General features: G+C 41.5%; 1 protein-coding gene and 2 long non-coding RNA genes across 6 annotated transcripts; all 3 read right to left on the bottom strand.

The window, feature by feature from the left end:
- Nucleotides 1–473: 473 nt before the first annotated feature.
- LOC120438419 lies at nucleotides 474–2,952 on the bottom strand. Of its 3 annotated transcripts, XM_039608837.1 has the most exons (8): nucleotides 2,721–2,952; nucleotides 2,572–2,625; nucleotides 2,361–2,452; nucleotides 2,138–2,252; nucleotides 1,669–1,770; nucleotides 1,307–1,474; nucleotides 1,026–1,181; nucleotides 474–792 (listed from the first exon to the last, which is right to left on the bottom strand). In XM_039608837.1, the coding sequence occupies exons 3-8, from the start codon at nucleotides 2,439–2,441 to the stop codon at nucleotides 578–580; spliced, it is 837 nt and encodes a 278-aa protein (XP_039464771.1). In that variant the 5' UTR covers nucleotides 2,442–2,452; nucleotides 2,572–2,625; nucleotides 2,721–2,952; the 3' UTR covers nucleotides 474–577. The 3 variants fall into 3 exon arrangements, with proteins under 3 accessions (XP_039464771.1, XP_039464770.1, XP_039464772.1); XM_039608836.1 differs by lacking the exon at nucleotides 2,572–2,625; XM_039608838.1 differs by lacking the exons at nucleotides 1,669–1,770; nucleotides 2,572–2,625.
- A 451-nt stretch (nucleotides 2,953–3,403) lies between these two features.
- LOC120438448 lies at nucleotides 3,404–4,398 on the bottom strand. Its single transcript, XR_005611917.1, has 3 exons — nucleotides 4,100–4,398; nucleotides 3,534–3,766; nucleotides 3,404–3,436 (listed from the first exon to the last, which is right to left on the bottom strand). It is a non-coding gene; the product is annotated as an uncharacterized LOC120438448 (long non-coding RNA).
- Nucleotides 4,399–4,577: 179 nt separating this feature from the next.
- On the bottom strand, nucleotides 4,578–13,758 carry LOC120438453. 2 transcript variants are annotated; one of them, XR_005611923.1, is made up of 3 exons: nucleotides 13,738–13,758; nucleotides 4,795–4,879; nucleotides 4,578–4,652 (listed from the first exon to the last, which is right to left on the bottom strand). It is a non-coding gene; the product is annotated as an uncharacterized LOC120438453 (long non-coding RNA). The 2 variants fall into 2 exon arrangements; XR_005611922.1 differs by lacking the exon at nucleotides 13,738–13,758 and adding an exon at nucleotides 13,335–13,374.
- Nucleotides 13,759–19,124: the final 5,366 nt, after the last annotated feature.

Below are 19,124 nucleotides of genomic sequence, written 5' to 3'. Positions count from 1 at the left end.
GTTTCTGACCGTTTGAGCAGACGTGCACATTTGTGGCCTGCTGGAGGTCATTTTGCACGGCTATGGCCTTTCTTTCCTACTGCACAGTACCTTCCCTTACAGTTAGTTTCTATTCTTTTACTTATTCTTTGATGACGGTTGTCTTTCTAGATAAGCAATTTCATTTGCTCTTGTGCGAGTCAGTGGCTCGGGTGCATTCTGGGACTGTCAGTTCACCAGTGTGCTGGCATGCTTCTTAACAAACACACCACTACAGCAAACATCTCAATTGTACTTGTTGATTTCTTCGACAAAACACTGAACAAAAATTTCCTTGTGAGTTTGCTGCCTGGTGCTTTTAAATTCTGTGGTAATTTGAGCAGCACAGAAAGCATTCTATGAATTAAATTATATTAGTCTATCTGAACATGTACACTAGTCATTAAATTACATGGGAAAGCATGATTATGGGTAAACAACTGCACCAAGGAAATTCCATTTTTCTTCTCAAAATGTAAAATGTCTGTTGAAAAATCACATTAAACAGAGATGTGATTAACTTTTTATTTTACCAAAAATAACATCAATGATGACACAATCAGTCTTCATCAGAAGTGCTCAAATCACTCTCAGTGGCATCGTCTGGAATGTCCTCCTCCTCCTCCGAGTCCATTTCCAGGAGTGGTTGGTGGCTGAGGATTCTCTTGTACACGTCCTTTATTTTGAGCATTTCAGCTTTCAGTTCACTTTGTTTTCTTAAAACCAGGCTACAGAGTCCCTTCTGTGAATCCTCCGACATGCCAACAAAGGAGGCTGTAAAAAGAACAAAACAAATAAATATGAGTGAAGTAAAAAAAACAAACAAAAAAACCCTCACCTCATAAACACAAGGAATTAGGATCCTGTAATTAAACGTTTTTTTTTAAAGGGAGAAGGCAGTGTTAGCTAGCAATCTAGATATAGGTAAAAGATCCAGTAAGACTTTAGCATCTGCTCTTATTTTCAATTGATTCATCAAATAATTAATAAATAAAAGATGTGCTTACAGTCTGAGGAGATTGTCCCCAACACCACAGATCGCATTTGCAACACTGTCCAGTGATGCCGCATCTCCCTGCAAAGGATCATCTCCTCCTCTCTCAGGCGCCTCACAGCCATCACCTTCTCAAAGACCTTTCTCTTTGTCTGGAGTTCAGCAGCAGCTACAGTTTAACAACATCAGATGGGAAAACATAGTAGCATATTATGATTCAAGAACAAAACATTCAACTACTGCTCAGATACTGGGAGTTTGTTTAAAAAGGATATTTATAAATCAAGAGCTTACGTTCACTTGTGCTCTGCCAGAGCCAAATGTCGGTCTGGATGAGGGCATCACTGGATACAATTTGCTTTGTTGGTTCAGCAAGCTTGTTGTAGTCGTCAACAGCAGCCGCCAAGCGTTTCTTCTCATCTAAGATGACCTTGCGAATTCTGTGTCGCCTCTTGTTGCTATCTGTAAATAATCATAAAAAATTCACACCTTCACATAATGTATATATTTACATTTTAATCTACACTCATCAATTTGTTTGCTAGAACACGCATCACATCCAGATTAAACAAACCTGGATCTGATTTTATTCTGTTTACAAAGTAGCTGTACAAACTAAGTATCAAACGGTCCATTTCAAAGAAACTGGGACGTACCATTTTGTCTGTAAAGACTTTGTGTTCGCACTCTGATGATGACGACAAGCTCCTCTAGTCGTGCCTGCAACGCTCCAAGGCTGCCATCAGTTTGATCAGTTTCTAAGTGAGAAGAATATTAATCAGAATACAGGATGAGTAACAGTCACCAAACTACAGTGGACTCTGTAATCACTGACTTGATGATATTCATTATAAGACATCTGTATCCTTCATGTGCTGCATTATCATTAGATAACAAGTATGTCGGTGTTCAGGTTTATAAAACCAACTAGTACGACATCATTTCAACCCAGGTTCAATCCAATTTGATGAAACGCAAAAACTCTGCCATAAATTCCACTTTTACAAGGCTTATTTTTCTTTGTTTGTTGACACTGTCAGAAAGATATTAACTCTACCTTAAGTTCTTTAATGAGGCCATGGTGGGTCCTATTGTTATACACGAGTGCGTTATATTGAGACTCACCTTCAGCCCATTTCTGCACATCGGCCACCCATTGCTGCAGTGTGTCGTCATCCACACCCAGCTCATTTCTGGTCATATTCAGGCTCTCCATTTGTTCTCTAAGGATCCTTATGATCTAAGAATACATTAATAAATGTCATTCGCATTGATGTTTTTACAGTACAGGTGTTTTTCCCCCATTACCACACACATTTAAATGGGTGTTGAAAAAAAAAAAAATCACCTTTAGATATCTCTGGCTCAAACTGCGGCCCAGTTGTTCCACTTTCCTTTTGGTCCACCCCAAAGCCAGGAGGGTCAGCATGTCTGTTCGCCCTGCATTTCAGTTCGTATAAAATAAGAATTAATGAGTGAGTGGAATCTCACACACAGACACATACCTGCTTTTGTACTTCAATGGCCGCCCTAGACAGGAAAATGTTTACTTGTCCCACCTCTTTTCCAACTGTAGAACCGGCCCTATCCTGAAACGCACCTCCCCATTTGATCTATAGAAAGGAGGTCACAATACATGACTGCTGAATTCATTCAACCTTATAACAAAATGTCTCAAACTAATCCAAAACTACAAGCTGCAGTATACCTCGCATTTCCAAATGAGAGCCTTTGCATGCATGACGGAGAGAAATGGACGCATTGACAAGAGGTTCCTCAGGTGAGCCACCTTGATTAAATATGGGAAATATTTACAGGACACATCGGAGCAAAGGAAAGTAATATGTCCTGGGACGCTAAAATTAAGTATACATTAAGAAAAAGTAAAGTAAATAGTATTATAACAACACCAAGAGAAAAATAAAATGAATATACACCCATCCATATGCATTTATACACACACACACACGTGTATATGTTTATGGCGTTAACGTCATTTTAACAAGATTAACGCTGACAGCACAAATAAATACATATATATATATATATGAGTCTCTTACATCATTTGTGTGTCTCTGGATGTATTTCATAAACTCAGCAACTTCCTCATCTTTTTCAATGAAGACACTTTCAAAGTTCGCCTGCTCTGAAGTGCTGAACGGACACAGTGACAGTTGTTTGAAAAGAAACATTAAAATACTTTTTTTCTACAAAGCCATATTTGATTTATGTACACAATGCATAACGTACCTTGTATTTGACTGAAAGCGATAAAGCTTCCAGTTTCCATCAACTGAGACGGCAAGCACGTCTGGAGTGCAGGCAGGGCAGCTAACGCATGGCTCCTTGCACATCCTGTCCATCTCAAACAGCACTCCACTCCACAAAGCGTTTACTGAAGGCATCAGCTGATATTCGGCCAGTCTTTTAAGTAGAGGACAAACAACAGAATATTCACGGACAGTCATCATAAACATTGATTTGCACAATTTCCTTAAACGTGACAAATTTAGAAACTCACCCTTCAAAAATGGGCTGTTCTTTCATCCAGCATTTTGACAAATGCCTTAAGTGACATCCCTGGTGCAGCCTTCTTAATGTCATAGAAAGACTGAAAGGCATCCATTGAAAACAGGGTGCAGAAATTTAAGGTGCCAGGCCAATATCCACTACCCAGGATGTCCTTAACTGAGGGGGACCACATTAAGTCACAGCTGGTGCAGCTCACCACTGGCAGTGCAAGGTTATAACAGCCTTTAGGAAGGATAAGGATAAATTCAGTCATGGGTCAAAGCATTCATTTTTTTCATGTTGTGAAGATTTCATGTTGTTTTCAAAGCAAAGCAAAGTAAATCCAAATGACCTTTGACAGGTGCCCACATATACTGCAGGCCGAGGGTAATTCAAAACAAGATAGCAATTCTTATAGATGTATCTATTATGTTTCTATTGTTCAGCACTTTGGTCAGCCTTGTGTGTTTTTAAAGTGCTATATAAATAAACAATGATGATAGCAATGTACAATTTGCACTAAAACCTGCAAACACATCTATTGTGTATGTACTGTGTGACAAAAGGGCAACTTACCATTTATGGTTACAAGAGCCACAACTGCGCCGGGTGAAACCTCAACGTTACCTGCTTGGCAGTCACACACATGGTCTGGCCTTTGCACAGGCAACAGCCGAACTAACATTAAAAACACACAATATATATAAAAAGAATTGGAAATTAACTGATACACAATAAATATACAATAACAGCACCCACTCATAGAACATAGCAAGAAATGCATAGGACTTAAAAACCGTACCTATTGGCTTGTGAAACTCTGATGAAGGCTGCAAAAACCCTCCTGTTACTGCCTCTCTGTTGTGCAGGACAAAGCGTGTGTGAACTGCAAGTCCAGACACCTCACAACTACTTGTTTGCCACACTGACACACACGGTGTGACTGTGGATCCAGAGTAGATAACATTTTGTCTATAAGACAAGGCCTGGCCTCTTTCCACTTTTGCAAGGACACCATGTTTCTGATCTCCTAGTGAGTAGTAGCTGACTCAGGCGCCATCTCACAAGTCACGGCTGCGTCCTCTTCTCCATCCTCCAACAACCTGAGGAAGCACCTCAGTTCCATACACTAACAGAAAAACAAATAAATAAAGAAACTCTTCCACAAAGTGAAAAACACTCTAGGCAGTATGTTTCTTAGGACTGCACAAAAGGTCTGCCTAACTCAACTATAACAACAAATATAAAAGTAAACTTTAAAAAAGGAATACCTTCTTTTATATATTGTGAAAGTGCCTTTTGTTGGGTTGACACTGGCAGCATAACTAGGTTCTTCACGTGGACATTGATGCTGATCTGCGGAAAATGGGGGAAAAAAGAGATTGAAGAATATTTACTTACTGAAACATATATACACATATATAAAATTTATAATAAATATATCAAATAATATAACGTTTACTACGTACAATAAATTAGACAAGTGTGTCCCCTCTTTAACGTTTGTTTCCAGTAGATCACATTTACAAAAAAAAAAAAAGAAGGTGGTTACTGTTAGGTCTAATTGTTGAATGTTGCCATTGTGTTTCTTAAATTTGTACAGTCTTAGTTCAAGCAGTATTATCAAAGCTATTCCTTTGATCCTGAGCACCTCTAACCACTTTGTGTTGGGGGAGGTTTTATAGCAGATACATCCTATCTGGAAGATCTACTTCCTTTGATGTAAGCTTCCTGCGTTTACGACCCTTTGGTCAGCAGGAGGACACACACACACACACACACACACACACACACACACACACACACATACCTGCATATACATACATACAGTGCCTTGTCTTTGTAACCAAAGGGGTTGCGAGGGAGGTGTTTTGTAAACTATTGTTTGAAGTTTGTCAATAAAAGCCAGCGAGAGGAGGTCCTCGGTGTGGTCATTTTCGTGCTGGACACAGAGGAGGCCTCCCTTGCGCAAGTAATCGATCGATCGCTGACTGTCTTGTTTTCATTCATGATGAATAAGTCTCTAGAACTATCGGGGTTTGTGGGAACAGACCCAACATTTATTTGGTCCTTCGAGCCGGATCCTAACACGTCGCATCCACCGCGGGGAGAGGGAGAGGACGCCACCGCAACGTCTGGGATGATGGACGGAAAGTCCTGGTGCTTTGTTTGTCACCAGGCCGGATAATTTGCGTCTGAGCTCCCCTCGGGATGGATGGCGATTAACGGGATACAGAGACTCTTCCCATGAGCGGAAACAACACGAACAGTGAGTACAGAAGGCCTTAGAGAGGCGGCTACGTGACCCTGCGTTGATCGCGTGAGGTGCGGGAGCCGCCGCTAGCCGCGTGAGAGAGACGCAGGCTTCTCCGCCCGTGGGGCGTGGAGATAACCTAGGTTCGGTAGCTCCGCCGTGAGGAGTGTTCGGAATCTCCGCCATTTGGGGCGTTTGGAGAGTGTCGAAGGTTGGAATCTCCGCCATTTGGGGCGTTTGGAGAGTGTCCGACGGTTGAATTCTCCGCCATATGGGGCGTTTGAGAGTTTTCAACAGAGCGCGCTAGCTGTGCGTGTAGACGCAAGCGATAGGCCTATGTTGTGTGTGTGCGGGCCAGGCGTGGTCTGCGTGAGTGTGGCTGATTGTTGTCTTGTGTGAGAATAAAATGTGTAAGGTTGCCTTAGAAGGGATGTAAAATTTATGGAGAAATATTCACCGGGCAGCATGCAGTATGTAGGTTGTTGGTGTATTTGAAGGATATTAGTGGAAGTTCAGTGTAAAATGCTTGTAGAAAGAATAACTCTAAGTGCAGCAGGTAAAACAGGGACAGCTAAGCAGAGGAAGGAATTGCAGTTAGCAGTCGCTAAGTTGTGGAACAACACCGTGGAAAAGCATTAGAAAGAGCAAGAATGTTAGCAGAAAAAAAAAGAGCCAGAGAAGAGCGTAAGAGGCAGAGGTGGAGGAGAGACTAAAGGCTGAGTATGGAGAGGCATTAGGAGCAGCGTTGAGTCCAAAACAGACTAGGCAGGAGAGGAGACAGAAAGGAAAGAAAGTGAACATAAACGTTGCAACCACATATCCATCCCTGATACAACAGAAAAAAAAAACATATGGTGTTTAAGTCTGCCTTGAAAGAGGATGAAATACACTGCAAAGTTTTATTGGGCAGCACGTGGTGTGTGGATCGTTGATGAATGAAGTGAAATTGTGCTCTAAGCAGAAGTGAGTGTGAGTGTGTCTGACGTCACGGTGTGTGTGAAAAGGTATCCAGCTGGGGCAGACGTGATTCTGCAGGTCACCTGCCCAGCGGACAAAGAAATAACATAATTTGTGTGGTGAATGATAGCACGAAGAGTGTTTGGTGTTTCTCAGCCTGAAACAGCTATAATGCTACTTTCTGTTTTGGAGAGAAGAACAGTTTAAAAGAGAGAGAGAGATGTGTGTGGTTTTAAGCAGTGATGAGATTAATGAAATGTGATGAGAGGAACACAAAAACATACAGAAAATACATCAACCATACTAACCCTACATGCATATACACAATAAATGATACTCATGAAGACCAGACAGCATCTTAAGCATGAGATTCTGTTTGTCATCTTGTCCAAGTCACTAGTAAGATGAAAGTGATACATAGACTAGTGGACTGAATATTATAGGAGGAGAGATGACTGCATCATAGAGGAAAACAGAATGCTGATGAGGGGTTTTAACTGAGTGAGCTGATTGTGAGTTTCTGGTGTATGAAGAAGTTTTACCACGGCAAACATTTTTTTGGTTACATAAGAAGAAACTTATTATGTGATGAGACAACAGGGTTATGCTGTATGTTGTGTGTGTGACTGATTGGATGAATGTTTGAGATTGATCTAGCTGTTGATTTGTTTTTTGTTAGTAAGTTGAGTCTGCCAAATGGGTTGTTACGATTTATCCCCCTGGCATGAAGAACACGTGTCATGACTTAACAAGGTCTTTCTTTCCTTTGCTTTCCTTTATTTTCTTTATTTTCTTTTTATTTTGTTACTTTCATGGTGCACTGAAAGTTTCATTTGATGATCTCTGTTTGAGCAGATATCCACGATTAGAATAAAAGAGCTATACGACTCGTCGTCGAAAACTGTTGCAAAGTGAGCTTCTCCAAAAATTAAAATGAGCTCAGGAGAAAGCCACTTATTTGGGACAATCAGAAAACAAGTCCCTGTCAAAAAGGATTCAGAGAGGGAATCCAATTTGGAGTTTTTCTTTTTCCTTTTGAAATGACGTTATTTTGCTGTGGGTGAAAATGAAAATGCGACGATGAAATTCCACAATCAGCAAAAAGAAAGAATGGATGACTGTGTGAATGAGTGAGAATTTTAAAATAAATGGGGAACTAACTAACTGACTGACAAAAGCTGACAAGACTGACTGACAACACCATTGTGTGAAGTTAACCCCCACCTGACGAAGGTGTGGATGCATCTCTGTGTGTGTCTGTTGCAGGAGCAGAAGGAGACCACAGGAGGAAACTTGGGTCACATGACTATGTGAACTCTGCAAATTTAACCTTTTGGTTTAAAATTTTCTGTGTCTGTGAATTCACCATGGGTGTGTTATTAACTACTTTGTGTTGCTCACAGAGATCACTGTGAGAAAGAGTGTATACAAATGCGCAGCGCTAACATTAACATTTCTTTTCACAGCAGATGGTTAATCATGTGATTTGATCATGTGATTTATAGCAGGACACAACTTAATGATGTGTTTTTCTACCACAAGATTACTGAGATTTTGTGTGAAGAAAACTGTGGTTACAGGCTGTGTGTTGATGATGAAATTACACTGTGTTGTGGAGAAAATATGAATGTTACAGGGAGAAGTGAATACAGTTTGAGACATACTGTGATGAAACCATTGTTACTTTTTCCACAGCAAGTGTTAACTTTATGACTTTTCACAGCTTCTCTGGAATCTGAATGGCCGACACCTGATAACCAGGATGAACTGTTTTTGGCTAATGTTTGTTTTTCTTTAAGAGTGCTTGTAAAGGATTCAGCACAGACAGACAAGTGACAATTGAACAAATGTGCAGTGGTTACAGAATAGTTGAATATGGGGCTCATTAGCTGGCCACTACTGAGCTCATAGTGATAAAATGAGTGGAGTGACATTGCTTAAGGAAAGTCACCGATTAAATTGTGGAATAAATTGGGATGATTCATGATTTGGGACAAATTGTGATAATAATAGTGATTTAATGATTGGGGAAAACCTGCACATGATATTTGTCTTTTATGCTGAATACTTTATTACTCATTGATCTATAGTCGGTTGAAAATGTGAAGTTTGATTTAACAGATTTGTCTTCCAGGATACAGGCTCCAGGTGGAGCTGAGAGTTAGACGAGCTAAACATTTAATTGCTGACTAATGTTTTTACACAGGGTTACAGGTTGGAGTATGGCTGCTCCCAAGGGACAAACCCTGGAGATTGTTTTAGGGAGAATGTGCAACATTCTTGTACATGTCTCATTGGGGAGTTGACACATGGCGGAAGCCATGTGGCAAGAGGAGTGTCATTTTAATTTGCAGATGTCGTGAGATGCCATGACGAGAGAAGTGACTGAGAGGATCGTCCACAAGACGGAAGCTGAGGCCTGGAGAGAGTCTTCAGGAGGATCAGAGATCGCCTTCAGCACAGAGAGCTGTGCTACTGAGCTTCCAGGAGATCGTCATGAGGAGACTCTGCACAGCAAAATCTTAAAATAAAATGAAAGAGTTTCGACGTTGACGTTGAGGAAGACAACTAAGGTGTACGACGTGCTCTGCCTTTAAAATCTTCAGCAACGTTGAATCATGAGGATTTGAGGGAGCGTGCCAGGCTCCATAAGTGACAGCGCAGAGGAGGTCCAGCGATGGACTTGTGGTTCTGTGAACAGGATAAATGCCAGGTGACTGTGATATAACTAACAGCACTTTTTTTTTCCACAAGTGAAGCCAGTAACTTACTATCCTAAAAGATTAGCTCTAGTTGCTTGTGCTTTACCTCCATGCGTGAGATCAGTATGTGCAGCAGCCTAAGCTGTACAATGTTTCAGGAAATAGTTTATTTCACCTTTTGACATTGTTAGTTTCACACGAGGTAGATGTCTACTACTGCAGACTAAAATTACATTTCCGTCACCTACAAGACACTTGTCTTTAATGTTACTGTTACTCTCACAACCACATATAACCATAAAGTGATGCACAATTCTGAATCCGTCAAACCTTTTGCCAACGAAGGAAGAGGGCACTTCTCATGAGTGTAGACACAGCGTAGAGAGGAGTGTAAGCCGAGGATGACTTAACAGATGTGCCACTTGGTGAGGGAAAGGTTTGGTTTGTTGGTGGTTGAGTTCTACAACAGTAGAGGGACAAACTAAAACGGGTTTACTGTAGTAGATAGTGAGAAAGTTATTTATGCAGGACAACTAGCATGTTTTATATTTGCTTGAGTAGCAGAGATGCTAGCTTTAACGGAAGTGTCTAATTCTGCAGAGAAGTAAGATGTGACGATATACACTGATAGCCAGTATGCATTTGCTACATTACATTTCTTCGTGGTACAGTGGGTGAGCTGAGGTGTGACAGCCTCTACAGGAAACCTGTAGAACATGCCAAACTCTTGCAAAATCTGCTGGAGGCAGTGTTATTACCAGTAGAATTGCCGTTTGTAAATGTGTAGCACACATGTGAGGGAAAGATCCAGATGCATTAGAGAATGCTTTTGCAGATAAGATCGCGAAAGAGGCAACTTTAGGAGAACATGGTGTTAACGTTTTAGCAGTGCACCGCCAGCAGACGTTGGCTATTATGCGGGATGCACTGGCAGACATGCAGGGCCACTCATCTACTGCAGGGAAACAGTTGTGATTTACAGTAGGAGCGAGCTTGCAGGATGGTGTTTGTTATCTGTGTGATAAACCAATACTGCCTTAGAATTTGTATAAGACTGCTGCTATTTTGCGCCATGGGCTTTGCCATGTCGCAACAGGAGGGAGATAATGAGTAGTTTATACTTTAACATTAAATACCCTTTTAAAAAAAAATTTTTGCAGGTCATGTATGATATGTTGTAAGCACAATTCTCGGGGTAATTTCAGACCTAAGAGAGGGAAATTCCCCAGATCCAGTCACCCATTTCAAGTTACTCACATGGACTATAGAGCTGTCCAACTGTAATAACTATGAGTACTGTTTAGTGATAGTGTGTCCTTTTTCAAAGTGGGTAGAAATTGTACCAACTAGGGAAGCAGATGCCATTTCGGTTGCCAAAGCAATATGTAAGAATATCATTTGGGACATGGGATTCCTGAGACCATTTATAGTGATAATGGTCCACATTTTGTAAATGAAGTGATTAGATTAATGGCACAACATTTAGGGATAACACTAAAACATCATTGTTTATATCACCCACAAAGTGCAGGGTTGATAGAGAGAACTAATGGAATAGTAATGTTAAGACTTTGGAAGAGACACGCAGGACATGGTTAGACTGTATAGAATTAGTTAGGAGGTATACGAATGTACATGAGGATTACTCCAACAGAGAATGGTCTGACTCGTTGAGATTATATATGTTAGAGCATTTAGAGTTCTAGTCTTCTGTAGTGATGATAGGAGAGCAGAAGAGAGAGCATATTAGCAGATTAGATGCTTAAAATGTTTAAAAGTAAAGAAGTTTTGAGAACAAATGATCTGCCAGATGGTTCTGTTTCTCCGCAGGAGCAGAGTCTGAAGTCTGGAAATTGGATGTTGACAAGGCCATGGAGAGGAAGTGCTGGTCCAGTCCACGGTGGGAAGGTCCATATCGGATGCTGCTGACGACGACCACAGCAGTGAAGATTGCTGGAAGAAACACTTGGATACATCAAGCGCACTGCAAGAAGGTGACACACATCCAGGCCAGCTCGGGGTAAGTGGCAGGAAGACCGGGTACAAGGGGGGAAAGCCTCCAGGGCCCCTCGTCTCAATCCGGTGAAGAAACCAACTGAGCCACAGGTACTCATCAGATGGCTGGGAATGTGCTGTGCGCCTTCTTGTGCCTGTGGACCCAGAGTGGGATGACAGGAGCGCACTGGGACAGAGCAAACCACACCCAGTACCCACATGGGGTTTTCAACCAACTATTGGTGGCAGTTTGTGAACACAACCGCTCACATAAAGAACGAGACCAGTGGTTATGCTTGTGATGCCACTGTCTACACATTCTTCTGGACTGTGGCCATATAGCATCACTGAGAGCGAGACAGTTTGTTTGGTTGCCGTAGCAACACATCCAGGAGTAAACATACTTGGAACACTGCCAACTTTTCAACTTCTGAACCTGATGGTTGATTCACCAGTAGCTGGGAAGGTGAACTGCTCTGGTACGACAGACCTGATAGTCTGACTCCAAGTATCTGACTTGCTGCAGGACATTGAACAGCTAAATGAACTGGAAATAGGCCAGTTGCCTATGTGTATGAAGAGCAATGGATTAGTCCAAGTTGGAGATTTACCATGAAATCTGAGCAACGTCACCTATTCTTTGTGTCCTCTGCAAGAAGGATGCAAACAGAGAAGCCTTTTGTCTACATTTACATCATGAACACTTCTAAGCTGGTTGAGGTTTTGAGCCAAGAAGATCAAAACACCTTGATCCAATTTCCTTTACAAAGGTTTTCCTGTGGTGACAACATGACAGGAGAAGTTGTAAATGCAGATAATTTACCAGTTGACTCTAACCCCCACAGGATGTCTACAGTGAGAAGATTTGGGGGTTGATAGGAGTCATAAAGAAGGGTGTTGACCAGGCTACAGCTTTGAAGTTAGCTGAGAGCCACATGGACAAACAATAAAGTCAACTGATGTGTTTGAATGTCTATGTCTGTATACAGTTGTATTGTAGTGACATATGAATTTTGAGAATGTTGATTCTTCTTGTTTGACTGTTACATTCAGTTGTTTACTTGCAGGAATACATAATGAATTGCACGACAGGAGTAGATGCACCACAAGGCTGGATAACTTGGTGAATGTCTGGTCCTTGGTGGCATCTTCTTTTGAAAATATTAATTCCTGTTTTTGGACTGTTGATACTGATTTGCTTACGTATAGGATGTAGTTTACTGTGTATGAGATCAATGAGAAGCAGGTTAACTGCTTACATGTATTAACTGTGAACTTTTGCATCGATAGAAGGTGAATGAAGAGGAGTTGTGTATGAATGAAATCTACACTGTCACTGTCCAAACAAAGGGTGCATAAGTTGAAATTTAAGTATATACAATGACAAAAGGGGGAAATGTTAGGTCTAATTGTTGAATGTTGCCATTGTGTTTCTTAAATTTGTACAGTCTTAGTTCAAGCAGTATTATCAAAGCTATTCCTTTGATCCTGAGCACCTCTAACCACTTTGTGTTGGGGGAGGTTTTATAGCAGATACATCCTATCTGGAAGATCTACTTCCTTTGATGTAAGCTTCCTGCGTTTACGACCCTTTGGTCAGCAGGAGGACACACACACACACACACACACACACACACACACACATACCTGCATATACATACATACAGTGCCTTGTCTTTGTAACCAAAGGGGGTTGCGAGGGGAGGTGTTTTGTAAACTATTGTTTGAAGTTTGTCAATAAAAGCCAGCGAGAGGAGGTCCTCGGTGTGGTCATTTTCGTGCTGGACACGGAGGAGGCCTCCCTTGCGCAAGTAATCGATCGATCGCTGACTGTCTTGTTTTCATTCATGATGAATAAGTCTCTAGAACTATCGGGGTTTGTGGGAACAGACCCAACAGTTACCTGCATGTCTTGACGGAGTTCGTCAGCAGCTTGAAGCTTAGCGCTCTGGTTAACGTTAGCAATTAACGTTAGCATCATAGGTTTGTAAATAGCTAGCAGAACTATTAGCGCAAAAACTGCTTTACACACCATGTGAGGCTCTTTTGCAACACACAAGTCCTTAAATGTTTATAATAGATTTAATGATCATCGTTGGATTAAATGGCTAATGCTGCACTAGCCACGTGTAGTCGTTACCGTACTGTACCTAGCAAGCATGCTGACGGTAGCTGTAGCCATTTTTAAATGCATTAAATCGTTTCCGAGATCAGTCACCCCTGTTTGTTTGAAGCTTTTGTGGAAAAAAAAACCCCTTTGAAACACACATCAAGCTATTACTCTAAATATATGTATTTTTACATACCTGCATTAGAATCAATCAATTCTGCCTCCTTTTCTTATTCTTATAAACGGGTCTCTCCGTTCTCCCATCATCCTTTGCTTACACCGGTTGCGTCTGATTGGTTGGAGCCGAGCGCATCCAAAACTAACAGGAATGGTGAATAAAACTATAAATGTGTTTTACGTGTGAAATAAAAATAATAAACCCAACCAAGGACTATGTACGTTAAATCTGCGCACTTTCAGATCGTGAATCACTTTGGAAAATGAAGCGATTTTATTGTTGAATTATCAGTGCTACTTTCATGTGTTTTTGTTGAGAAATGTTAACGATGTCATTAAAAGAAAGCATTAAATTAGGGAGAAAAACCCGTTCGCGGAGAGGGTCCCTGGTTTTCCAGTTAGATTGTACTTCAAGGCGTCACGTTTCGCCGTGACGGGGTTATTATTGGAGTAAATAGATGGCTGGAACCTCTGCTCGAAGCGTCTCTGATCGCCGAGAGCGGGTTCATATTGGAATGAATTGACAACCTACAGCGTCGCATAAAAATGTGGAAGGGTACCTTCAGCGTCAGCATGAGAAGTTAAGGGACGTGACAAATCGTCAGTATTTTACGCGTCGGGAGTGAGAACGGGTTGGTATAAATGTGCTTAGTTGTGCTTTTGTAACGTTCAGTATGGCCAGACATACAGGGTGCATGCCTTGTGGGAAAACTTTATTTCAATTTATATGCATTTGTTTAATCCGAACAAAGAAATTTAAAATCAAACTCAGAGTCACAAAAAAACACTCGCGATCTCCGCGGCTCCCACCCGATCCTTAGGCTAATAAGCAGGGAGAAACTCCTCAAAAACCCTCCGCGTTTTTTCTCCAAAAACCCCTAGAATAACTTCTAGGGAACCCCCCATATACCCAAAACCTTATATTCGATAACAGGGGAAAATCCTGAAAAAATCCTTAGTCTTTTTTCTTCAAAAAAAACCCCAGCCCTATCACTAGCTCCCTCTCTAAGTTCTTACTCGCGATCCTTAGGTAAAATAACCAGGAAACCTCCTGAAAAAGAAAACTCTTTTCTCCAAAAAACAGCGCCGTTTAAAGTCCAACATCGCTCTTACTCGCCCTGAACCTCAGCCAGAGAACAGTTTTTTCCTTCTTGTTCGCTCCCCGGCTCCTCTTCGAATGCTGCTTACCTCGTTCGAAATTTTGCGCCGGAGACCAACTCCACCTCCCAGGTAAACCTTACTGCCCCGCTTCCAATCACATAACAAAGGGGCGGCTCCATTCGCACCCCGCTCACCCAATCGCGCTCAGCTTGGATTTTCATGATCCCCCCACTCAGGTTAAGACTCGCGTCCTCTCTCACAAGCCATCTGACTTCGGAAGCATGGAGAACTACCGCCACTCAGACCGAATTCACAATAATACCCCCGTTGCCAGACCACTTCAACAATTGGCGGTACTCAGACCGAATTCACAATAATACCCCCGTCTCCAGACCACTTCAACAATTGGCGGTACTCAGACCGAATTCACAATAATACCCCCGTCTCCAGACCACTTCAACAATTGGCGGTACTCAGACCGAATTCACAATAATACCCCCGTCTCCAGACCACTTCGACAATTGGCGGCACTCAGACCGAATTCACAATAATACCCCCGTCTCCAGACCACTTCGACAATTGGCGGCACTCAGACCGAATTCACAATAATACCCCCGTCTCCAGACCACTTCGACAATTGGCGGCACTCAGACCGAATTCACAATAATACCCCCGTCTCCAGACCACTTCAACAATTGGCGGCACTTTTACCTGTGTGCATATCAATCGGTAAGTGGTACTCTTGTTTTCTAACTACATTTTGCGCTTTCCTTTTTTAACCATTTTCTCTCAAAAAGCTTTTCAAAGCCATCCAGAAATAGGTACTCTAACACCTGTAATACACTTTAAAAAATATATATATATATAAGCTCCAGTTTATCACTCAGAGCTAAAAAAGTGTTTGAGTAGACTAACCGCGATCATGGCCTCTTCAGGTACCTCTTTTTTTCTTACTCCTGTTCATATAATGCTTATATTTTACTGTATTTCCTGTTGTTTAAATACTCCTAGTTATTCCTTTTTACACTCTGAAATAAGCCTGTTTGATTAATGCTTATATTTTACTGTATTTCCTGTTGTTTAAATACTCCTTGTTATTTCTTTTTAGACTCTGAAATAAGCCTGTTTGATTCTTCTCTTTTGGATAATCTCGATCAAATCGGTAGGTCTGCTTCATTCTTCTTGTCCCTCTTAACAGTTAATTGTGCAAGAAAAACAAAACATTAACCCTCTTTCTAACTTATCAAACTTTTTCAGACATATCGGATTTGGACAGCTATGTTTTTTCGAGTTCACCTAGTTCTTCACCCAGTTCTTCACCACCACTGGTTTTAGAGCGAGTTACAGGCAAGAACATCCGTCTCTCGACCCGCGAGAGGCAGGCCCTGCTTTCTGCGAGGCGTCGCTCAGCTTCATCCACTCCAGCCGGCGTTTCAGCTCCCTCGGGAAAAAACCTCCATCTAACCGCCCGGGAGAGGCAACAACTGTTCGCGGCATACGCGCCCAGTGCCGGCGCTTCAGCTCCCCAGCGTCCCTCGGGAAAAAACCTCCATCTAACGGCCCGGGAGAGGCAACAACTGTTAGCGGCACACGTGCCCCGTGCCGGCGTCGCAGCTTCTCCTCCTGCATCGGGACCAAGACATCCACAGCCCCTGCCTCTGAGATCCAATCTAGGTCAGTCACTCTCGCTTTTCTTTTTCTCTCATTTTATAAAAAACTATCGCCTTTTCTATTAAACATCACTAACTAATTTGTATCTTACCCTCAAATTCTTAGGGTATCTCAGAAGGACGCGTAGGAGGACCCGCAGGCCAGTCAGGACAAGGAGCACAAGGCAAACACGCAGACAGCGAAACCAGCTCGCGTCCATTGCTCTTCGAGCTGTATCTCTGTTCGCTGAATTAGTGCAACTCATCTTATAATAAGGTTTTATTTTATTTTATTGTTTTTTATTTTTTATTTTTCTAATTCTTTAAAAAAAATATATATATATATTCTTTGTTAAACAATAAAAAAACAATGGACAACCAGGAACAAGATATTCCAGACCCCTTTCTTGCTTTAGAAATAGAGTTAGCCCGGCTAAATCAAAACGCCCATCATTCACAGAATACACCTCCGCAGAATCATGAACAACCTGAGGTGATCAATAATAATAACGATCCTCTAGAACTGATTGATTTAGCTCTTGCACAACTAGCCCATAGTGAAAGTGCCCCCCAGAATAACACTGAGAATTTAGGAGTGGAGCATGTTGAGGCTCATTCTCAGCAAAACATTGCCTCTTCTGACCCTTTCGCAGCTCTAAATAGCGCTTTAGAAGCCTTAGCACGAATACAGCACGAGGTTCAAATACCTCCAGAATTATTGAGTCAAATAAACAGGTTAAATGAAAATAATTTTAATGATAGCCAGCATTCGCACAGCTCTAACCCAGGCGGTGAGTCTGTTAACCACAGTCCACCCCCACCGGTGTTAAGCGGTTTCAACAATAGTCCGCATTTGCTCAGTTCTCCCCCAGTAAACAATGCTCGAGATCACTCCTTTCAACAAGGGGGTAATCCAGAGCAGGGGTGTTCCAGCAATTCATCACAGCCGCATATAATTGTTAGAAATAAATTTAATAACGTTGAAATTAGAGAAATCTTGAATTTTCCTCCTCCAAACGATATACCTGATTACGCCCGATATTATGAAGGTATAATGGCCGGTGCCCGAGAAATAACAAGCAGGATTTTCTCCCATGCACGTCCAGGTGATCTTATACAATTAGAATTGATAGGCCAACAGCTACAAAATAATGTTTCAGTCATTTTAAGGGACAATTGTGATTTAAGTGAATTTGAAAATCTATTCTTGAGAACCGTTCAGTCAAATTGGTCCGTTATGTGTGAAGGCTCACTTGAGCTTGTAGCTCAGATCGTTAGACCCCAGCCGGTAGTGGAAAAAGACATCTTAGTCACATACTCAACAATGAGATTGTCAGAAAAAAAGAGGCGCTTTTATATATTGTTCATAACCCCGCAAATAAGTTATGTTTTGCTATAAGCCTTGCCCACCTTCTGCACCCCGATTTTAACGATCAACAAGCAGAGGTTTTCGGTAGAGAAATTCAGCAAAAAGCTGGTCTAAATGATCAAACTCCGGTGGGTTTTAATAAAATAATTACATTTGAAATGTTACTCGGATGTAAAATTATAGTATTTTACCGTAACGAAAACGATCGCAGCCTTTGTAAATTTCAAACTAGTACACCAAATACAGAAAAAACCCTTTGTTTATTTTTATTTGACAATCATTACTATGCTATCAAAAATCTAAAAGGATTTATGGGTACAGCTTATATATGTAATCATTGTTACACGGGGTATAACCACGTGTTATCGCACTTCTGTCATGCTCGCTGTTCAGTCTGCATGCAGCCTCACTGCAGCGAACTTTCCCTCTCTCCTATTCTGTGTAGCGATTGTAATCGCACCTGTCGTTCTTCCTATTGTTTCGAGAGCCATAAAAAACTCCTGCAGAGGCGTGAAAGAGTCGCCAGCAACTGCGAGCTCTATAAAAAATGTGCCAAGTGTTCGAGACTTTATTATATTCCTGTAAAAGGTAAACCCCACAAATGTGCTAAGAGTAAATGCCCAATCTGTCGCCAGGAAATCTCTACTGATCAGCAAACGCATCAGTGCTACATGCAGGTTTTAGAACGCGAGACAAAACACAACAACAAGTTGATTTTTTATGATTTTGAAACGTTTGTAAATGAAACCGGTGAGCACACTCCTTTTCTGGTTTGTACGAAAACTTTAGACGGCAAATCCTGGAACTGTGTTGGTGAGGACTGTGCGGAAAAGTTTCTCGCTCATTTTAGACGCCCACTCTTTAAGGGCTGTATTTTTATCGCCCATAATGCAAAAGGTTTTTGTGGTACCTTATTTTATCCCGAATGGCTAAACAAGGGTTAAAACCACATTTAATTATGCAAGGGTCGAAAGTGATCAGTTTTACAGACTCAGACTTTAATCAACGATACATGGATTCAAGCTGCTTTCTCCCTATGCCCCTGTCAGGTATCCCAAAAGCAATGGGATTTTCAGACAGCGTAAAGGGTTTCTTTCCTCACTCTTTCAGTTCCAGAGAAACTCTAAAATATGTAGGCCCCTACCCTCCACCCTCAGCTTACAGCATAGAGAGAATGACAACAAAAGGCAGGGATGATTTTTAAAAATGGTATGATTCAGTCAGCTCTGGTACCTTCAATTTCATGAAAGAGGCCCTGTTATACTGCGAAAACGATGTTGAAATTCT

This window comes from Oreochromis aureus, linkage group 3 (assembly GCF_013358895.1).
Source record: "Oreochromis aureus strain Israel breed Guangdong linkage group 3, ZZ_aureus, whole genome shotgun sequence".
NCBI lineage: Eukaryota > Metazoa > Chordata > Actinopteri > Cichliformes > Cichlidae > Oreochromis > Oreochromis aureus.
Note: the sequence above shows the minus strand (reverse complement) of the source record. Positions and strands in the feature narration are given on the sequence as shown.

Bases quoted from the DNA above. Each gene is read 5' to 3' on its own strand.
- LOC120438419 (XM_039608836.1), bottom strand. The intron at 2,253-2,360 runs GTGATTTTTTTT...ATGTATTCTTAG, and splicing joins TGAGCCAGAGATATCTAAAG to ATCATAAGGATCCTTAGAGA. The intron at 1,475-1,668 runs GTACGTCCCAGT...GATTATTTACAG, and splicing joins AAGTCTTTACAGACAAAATG to ATAGCAACAAGAGGCGACAC.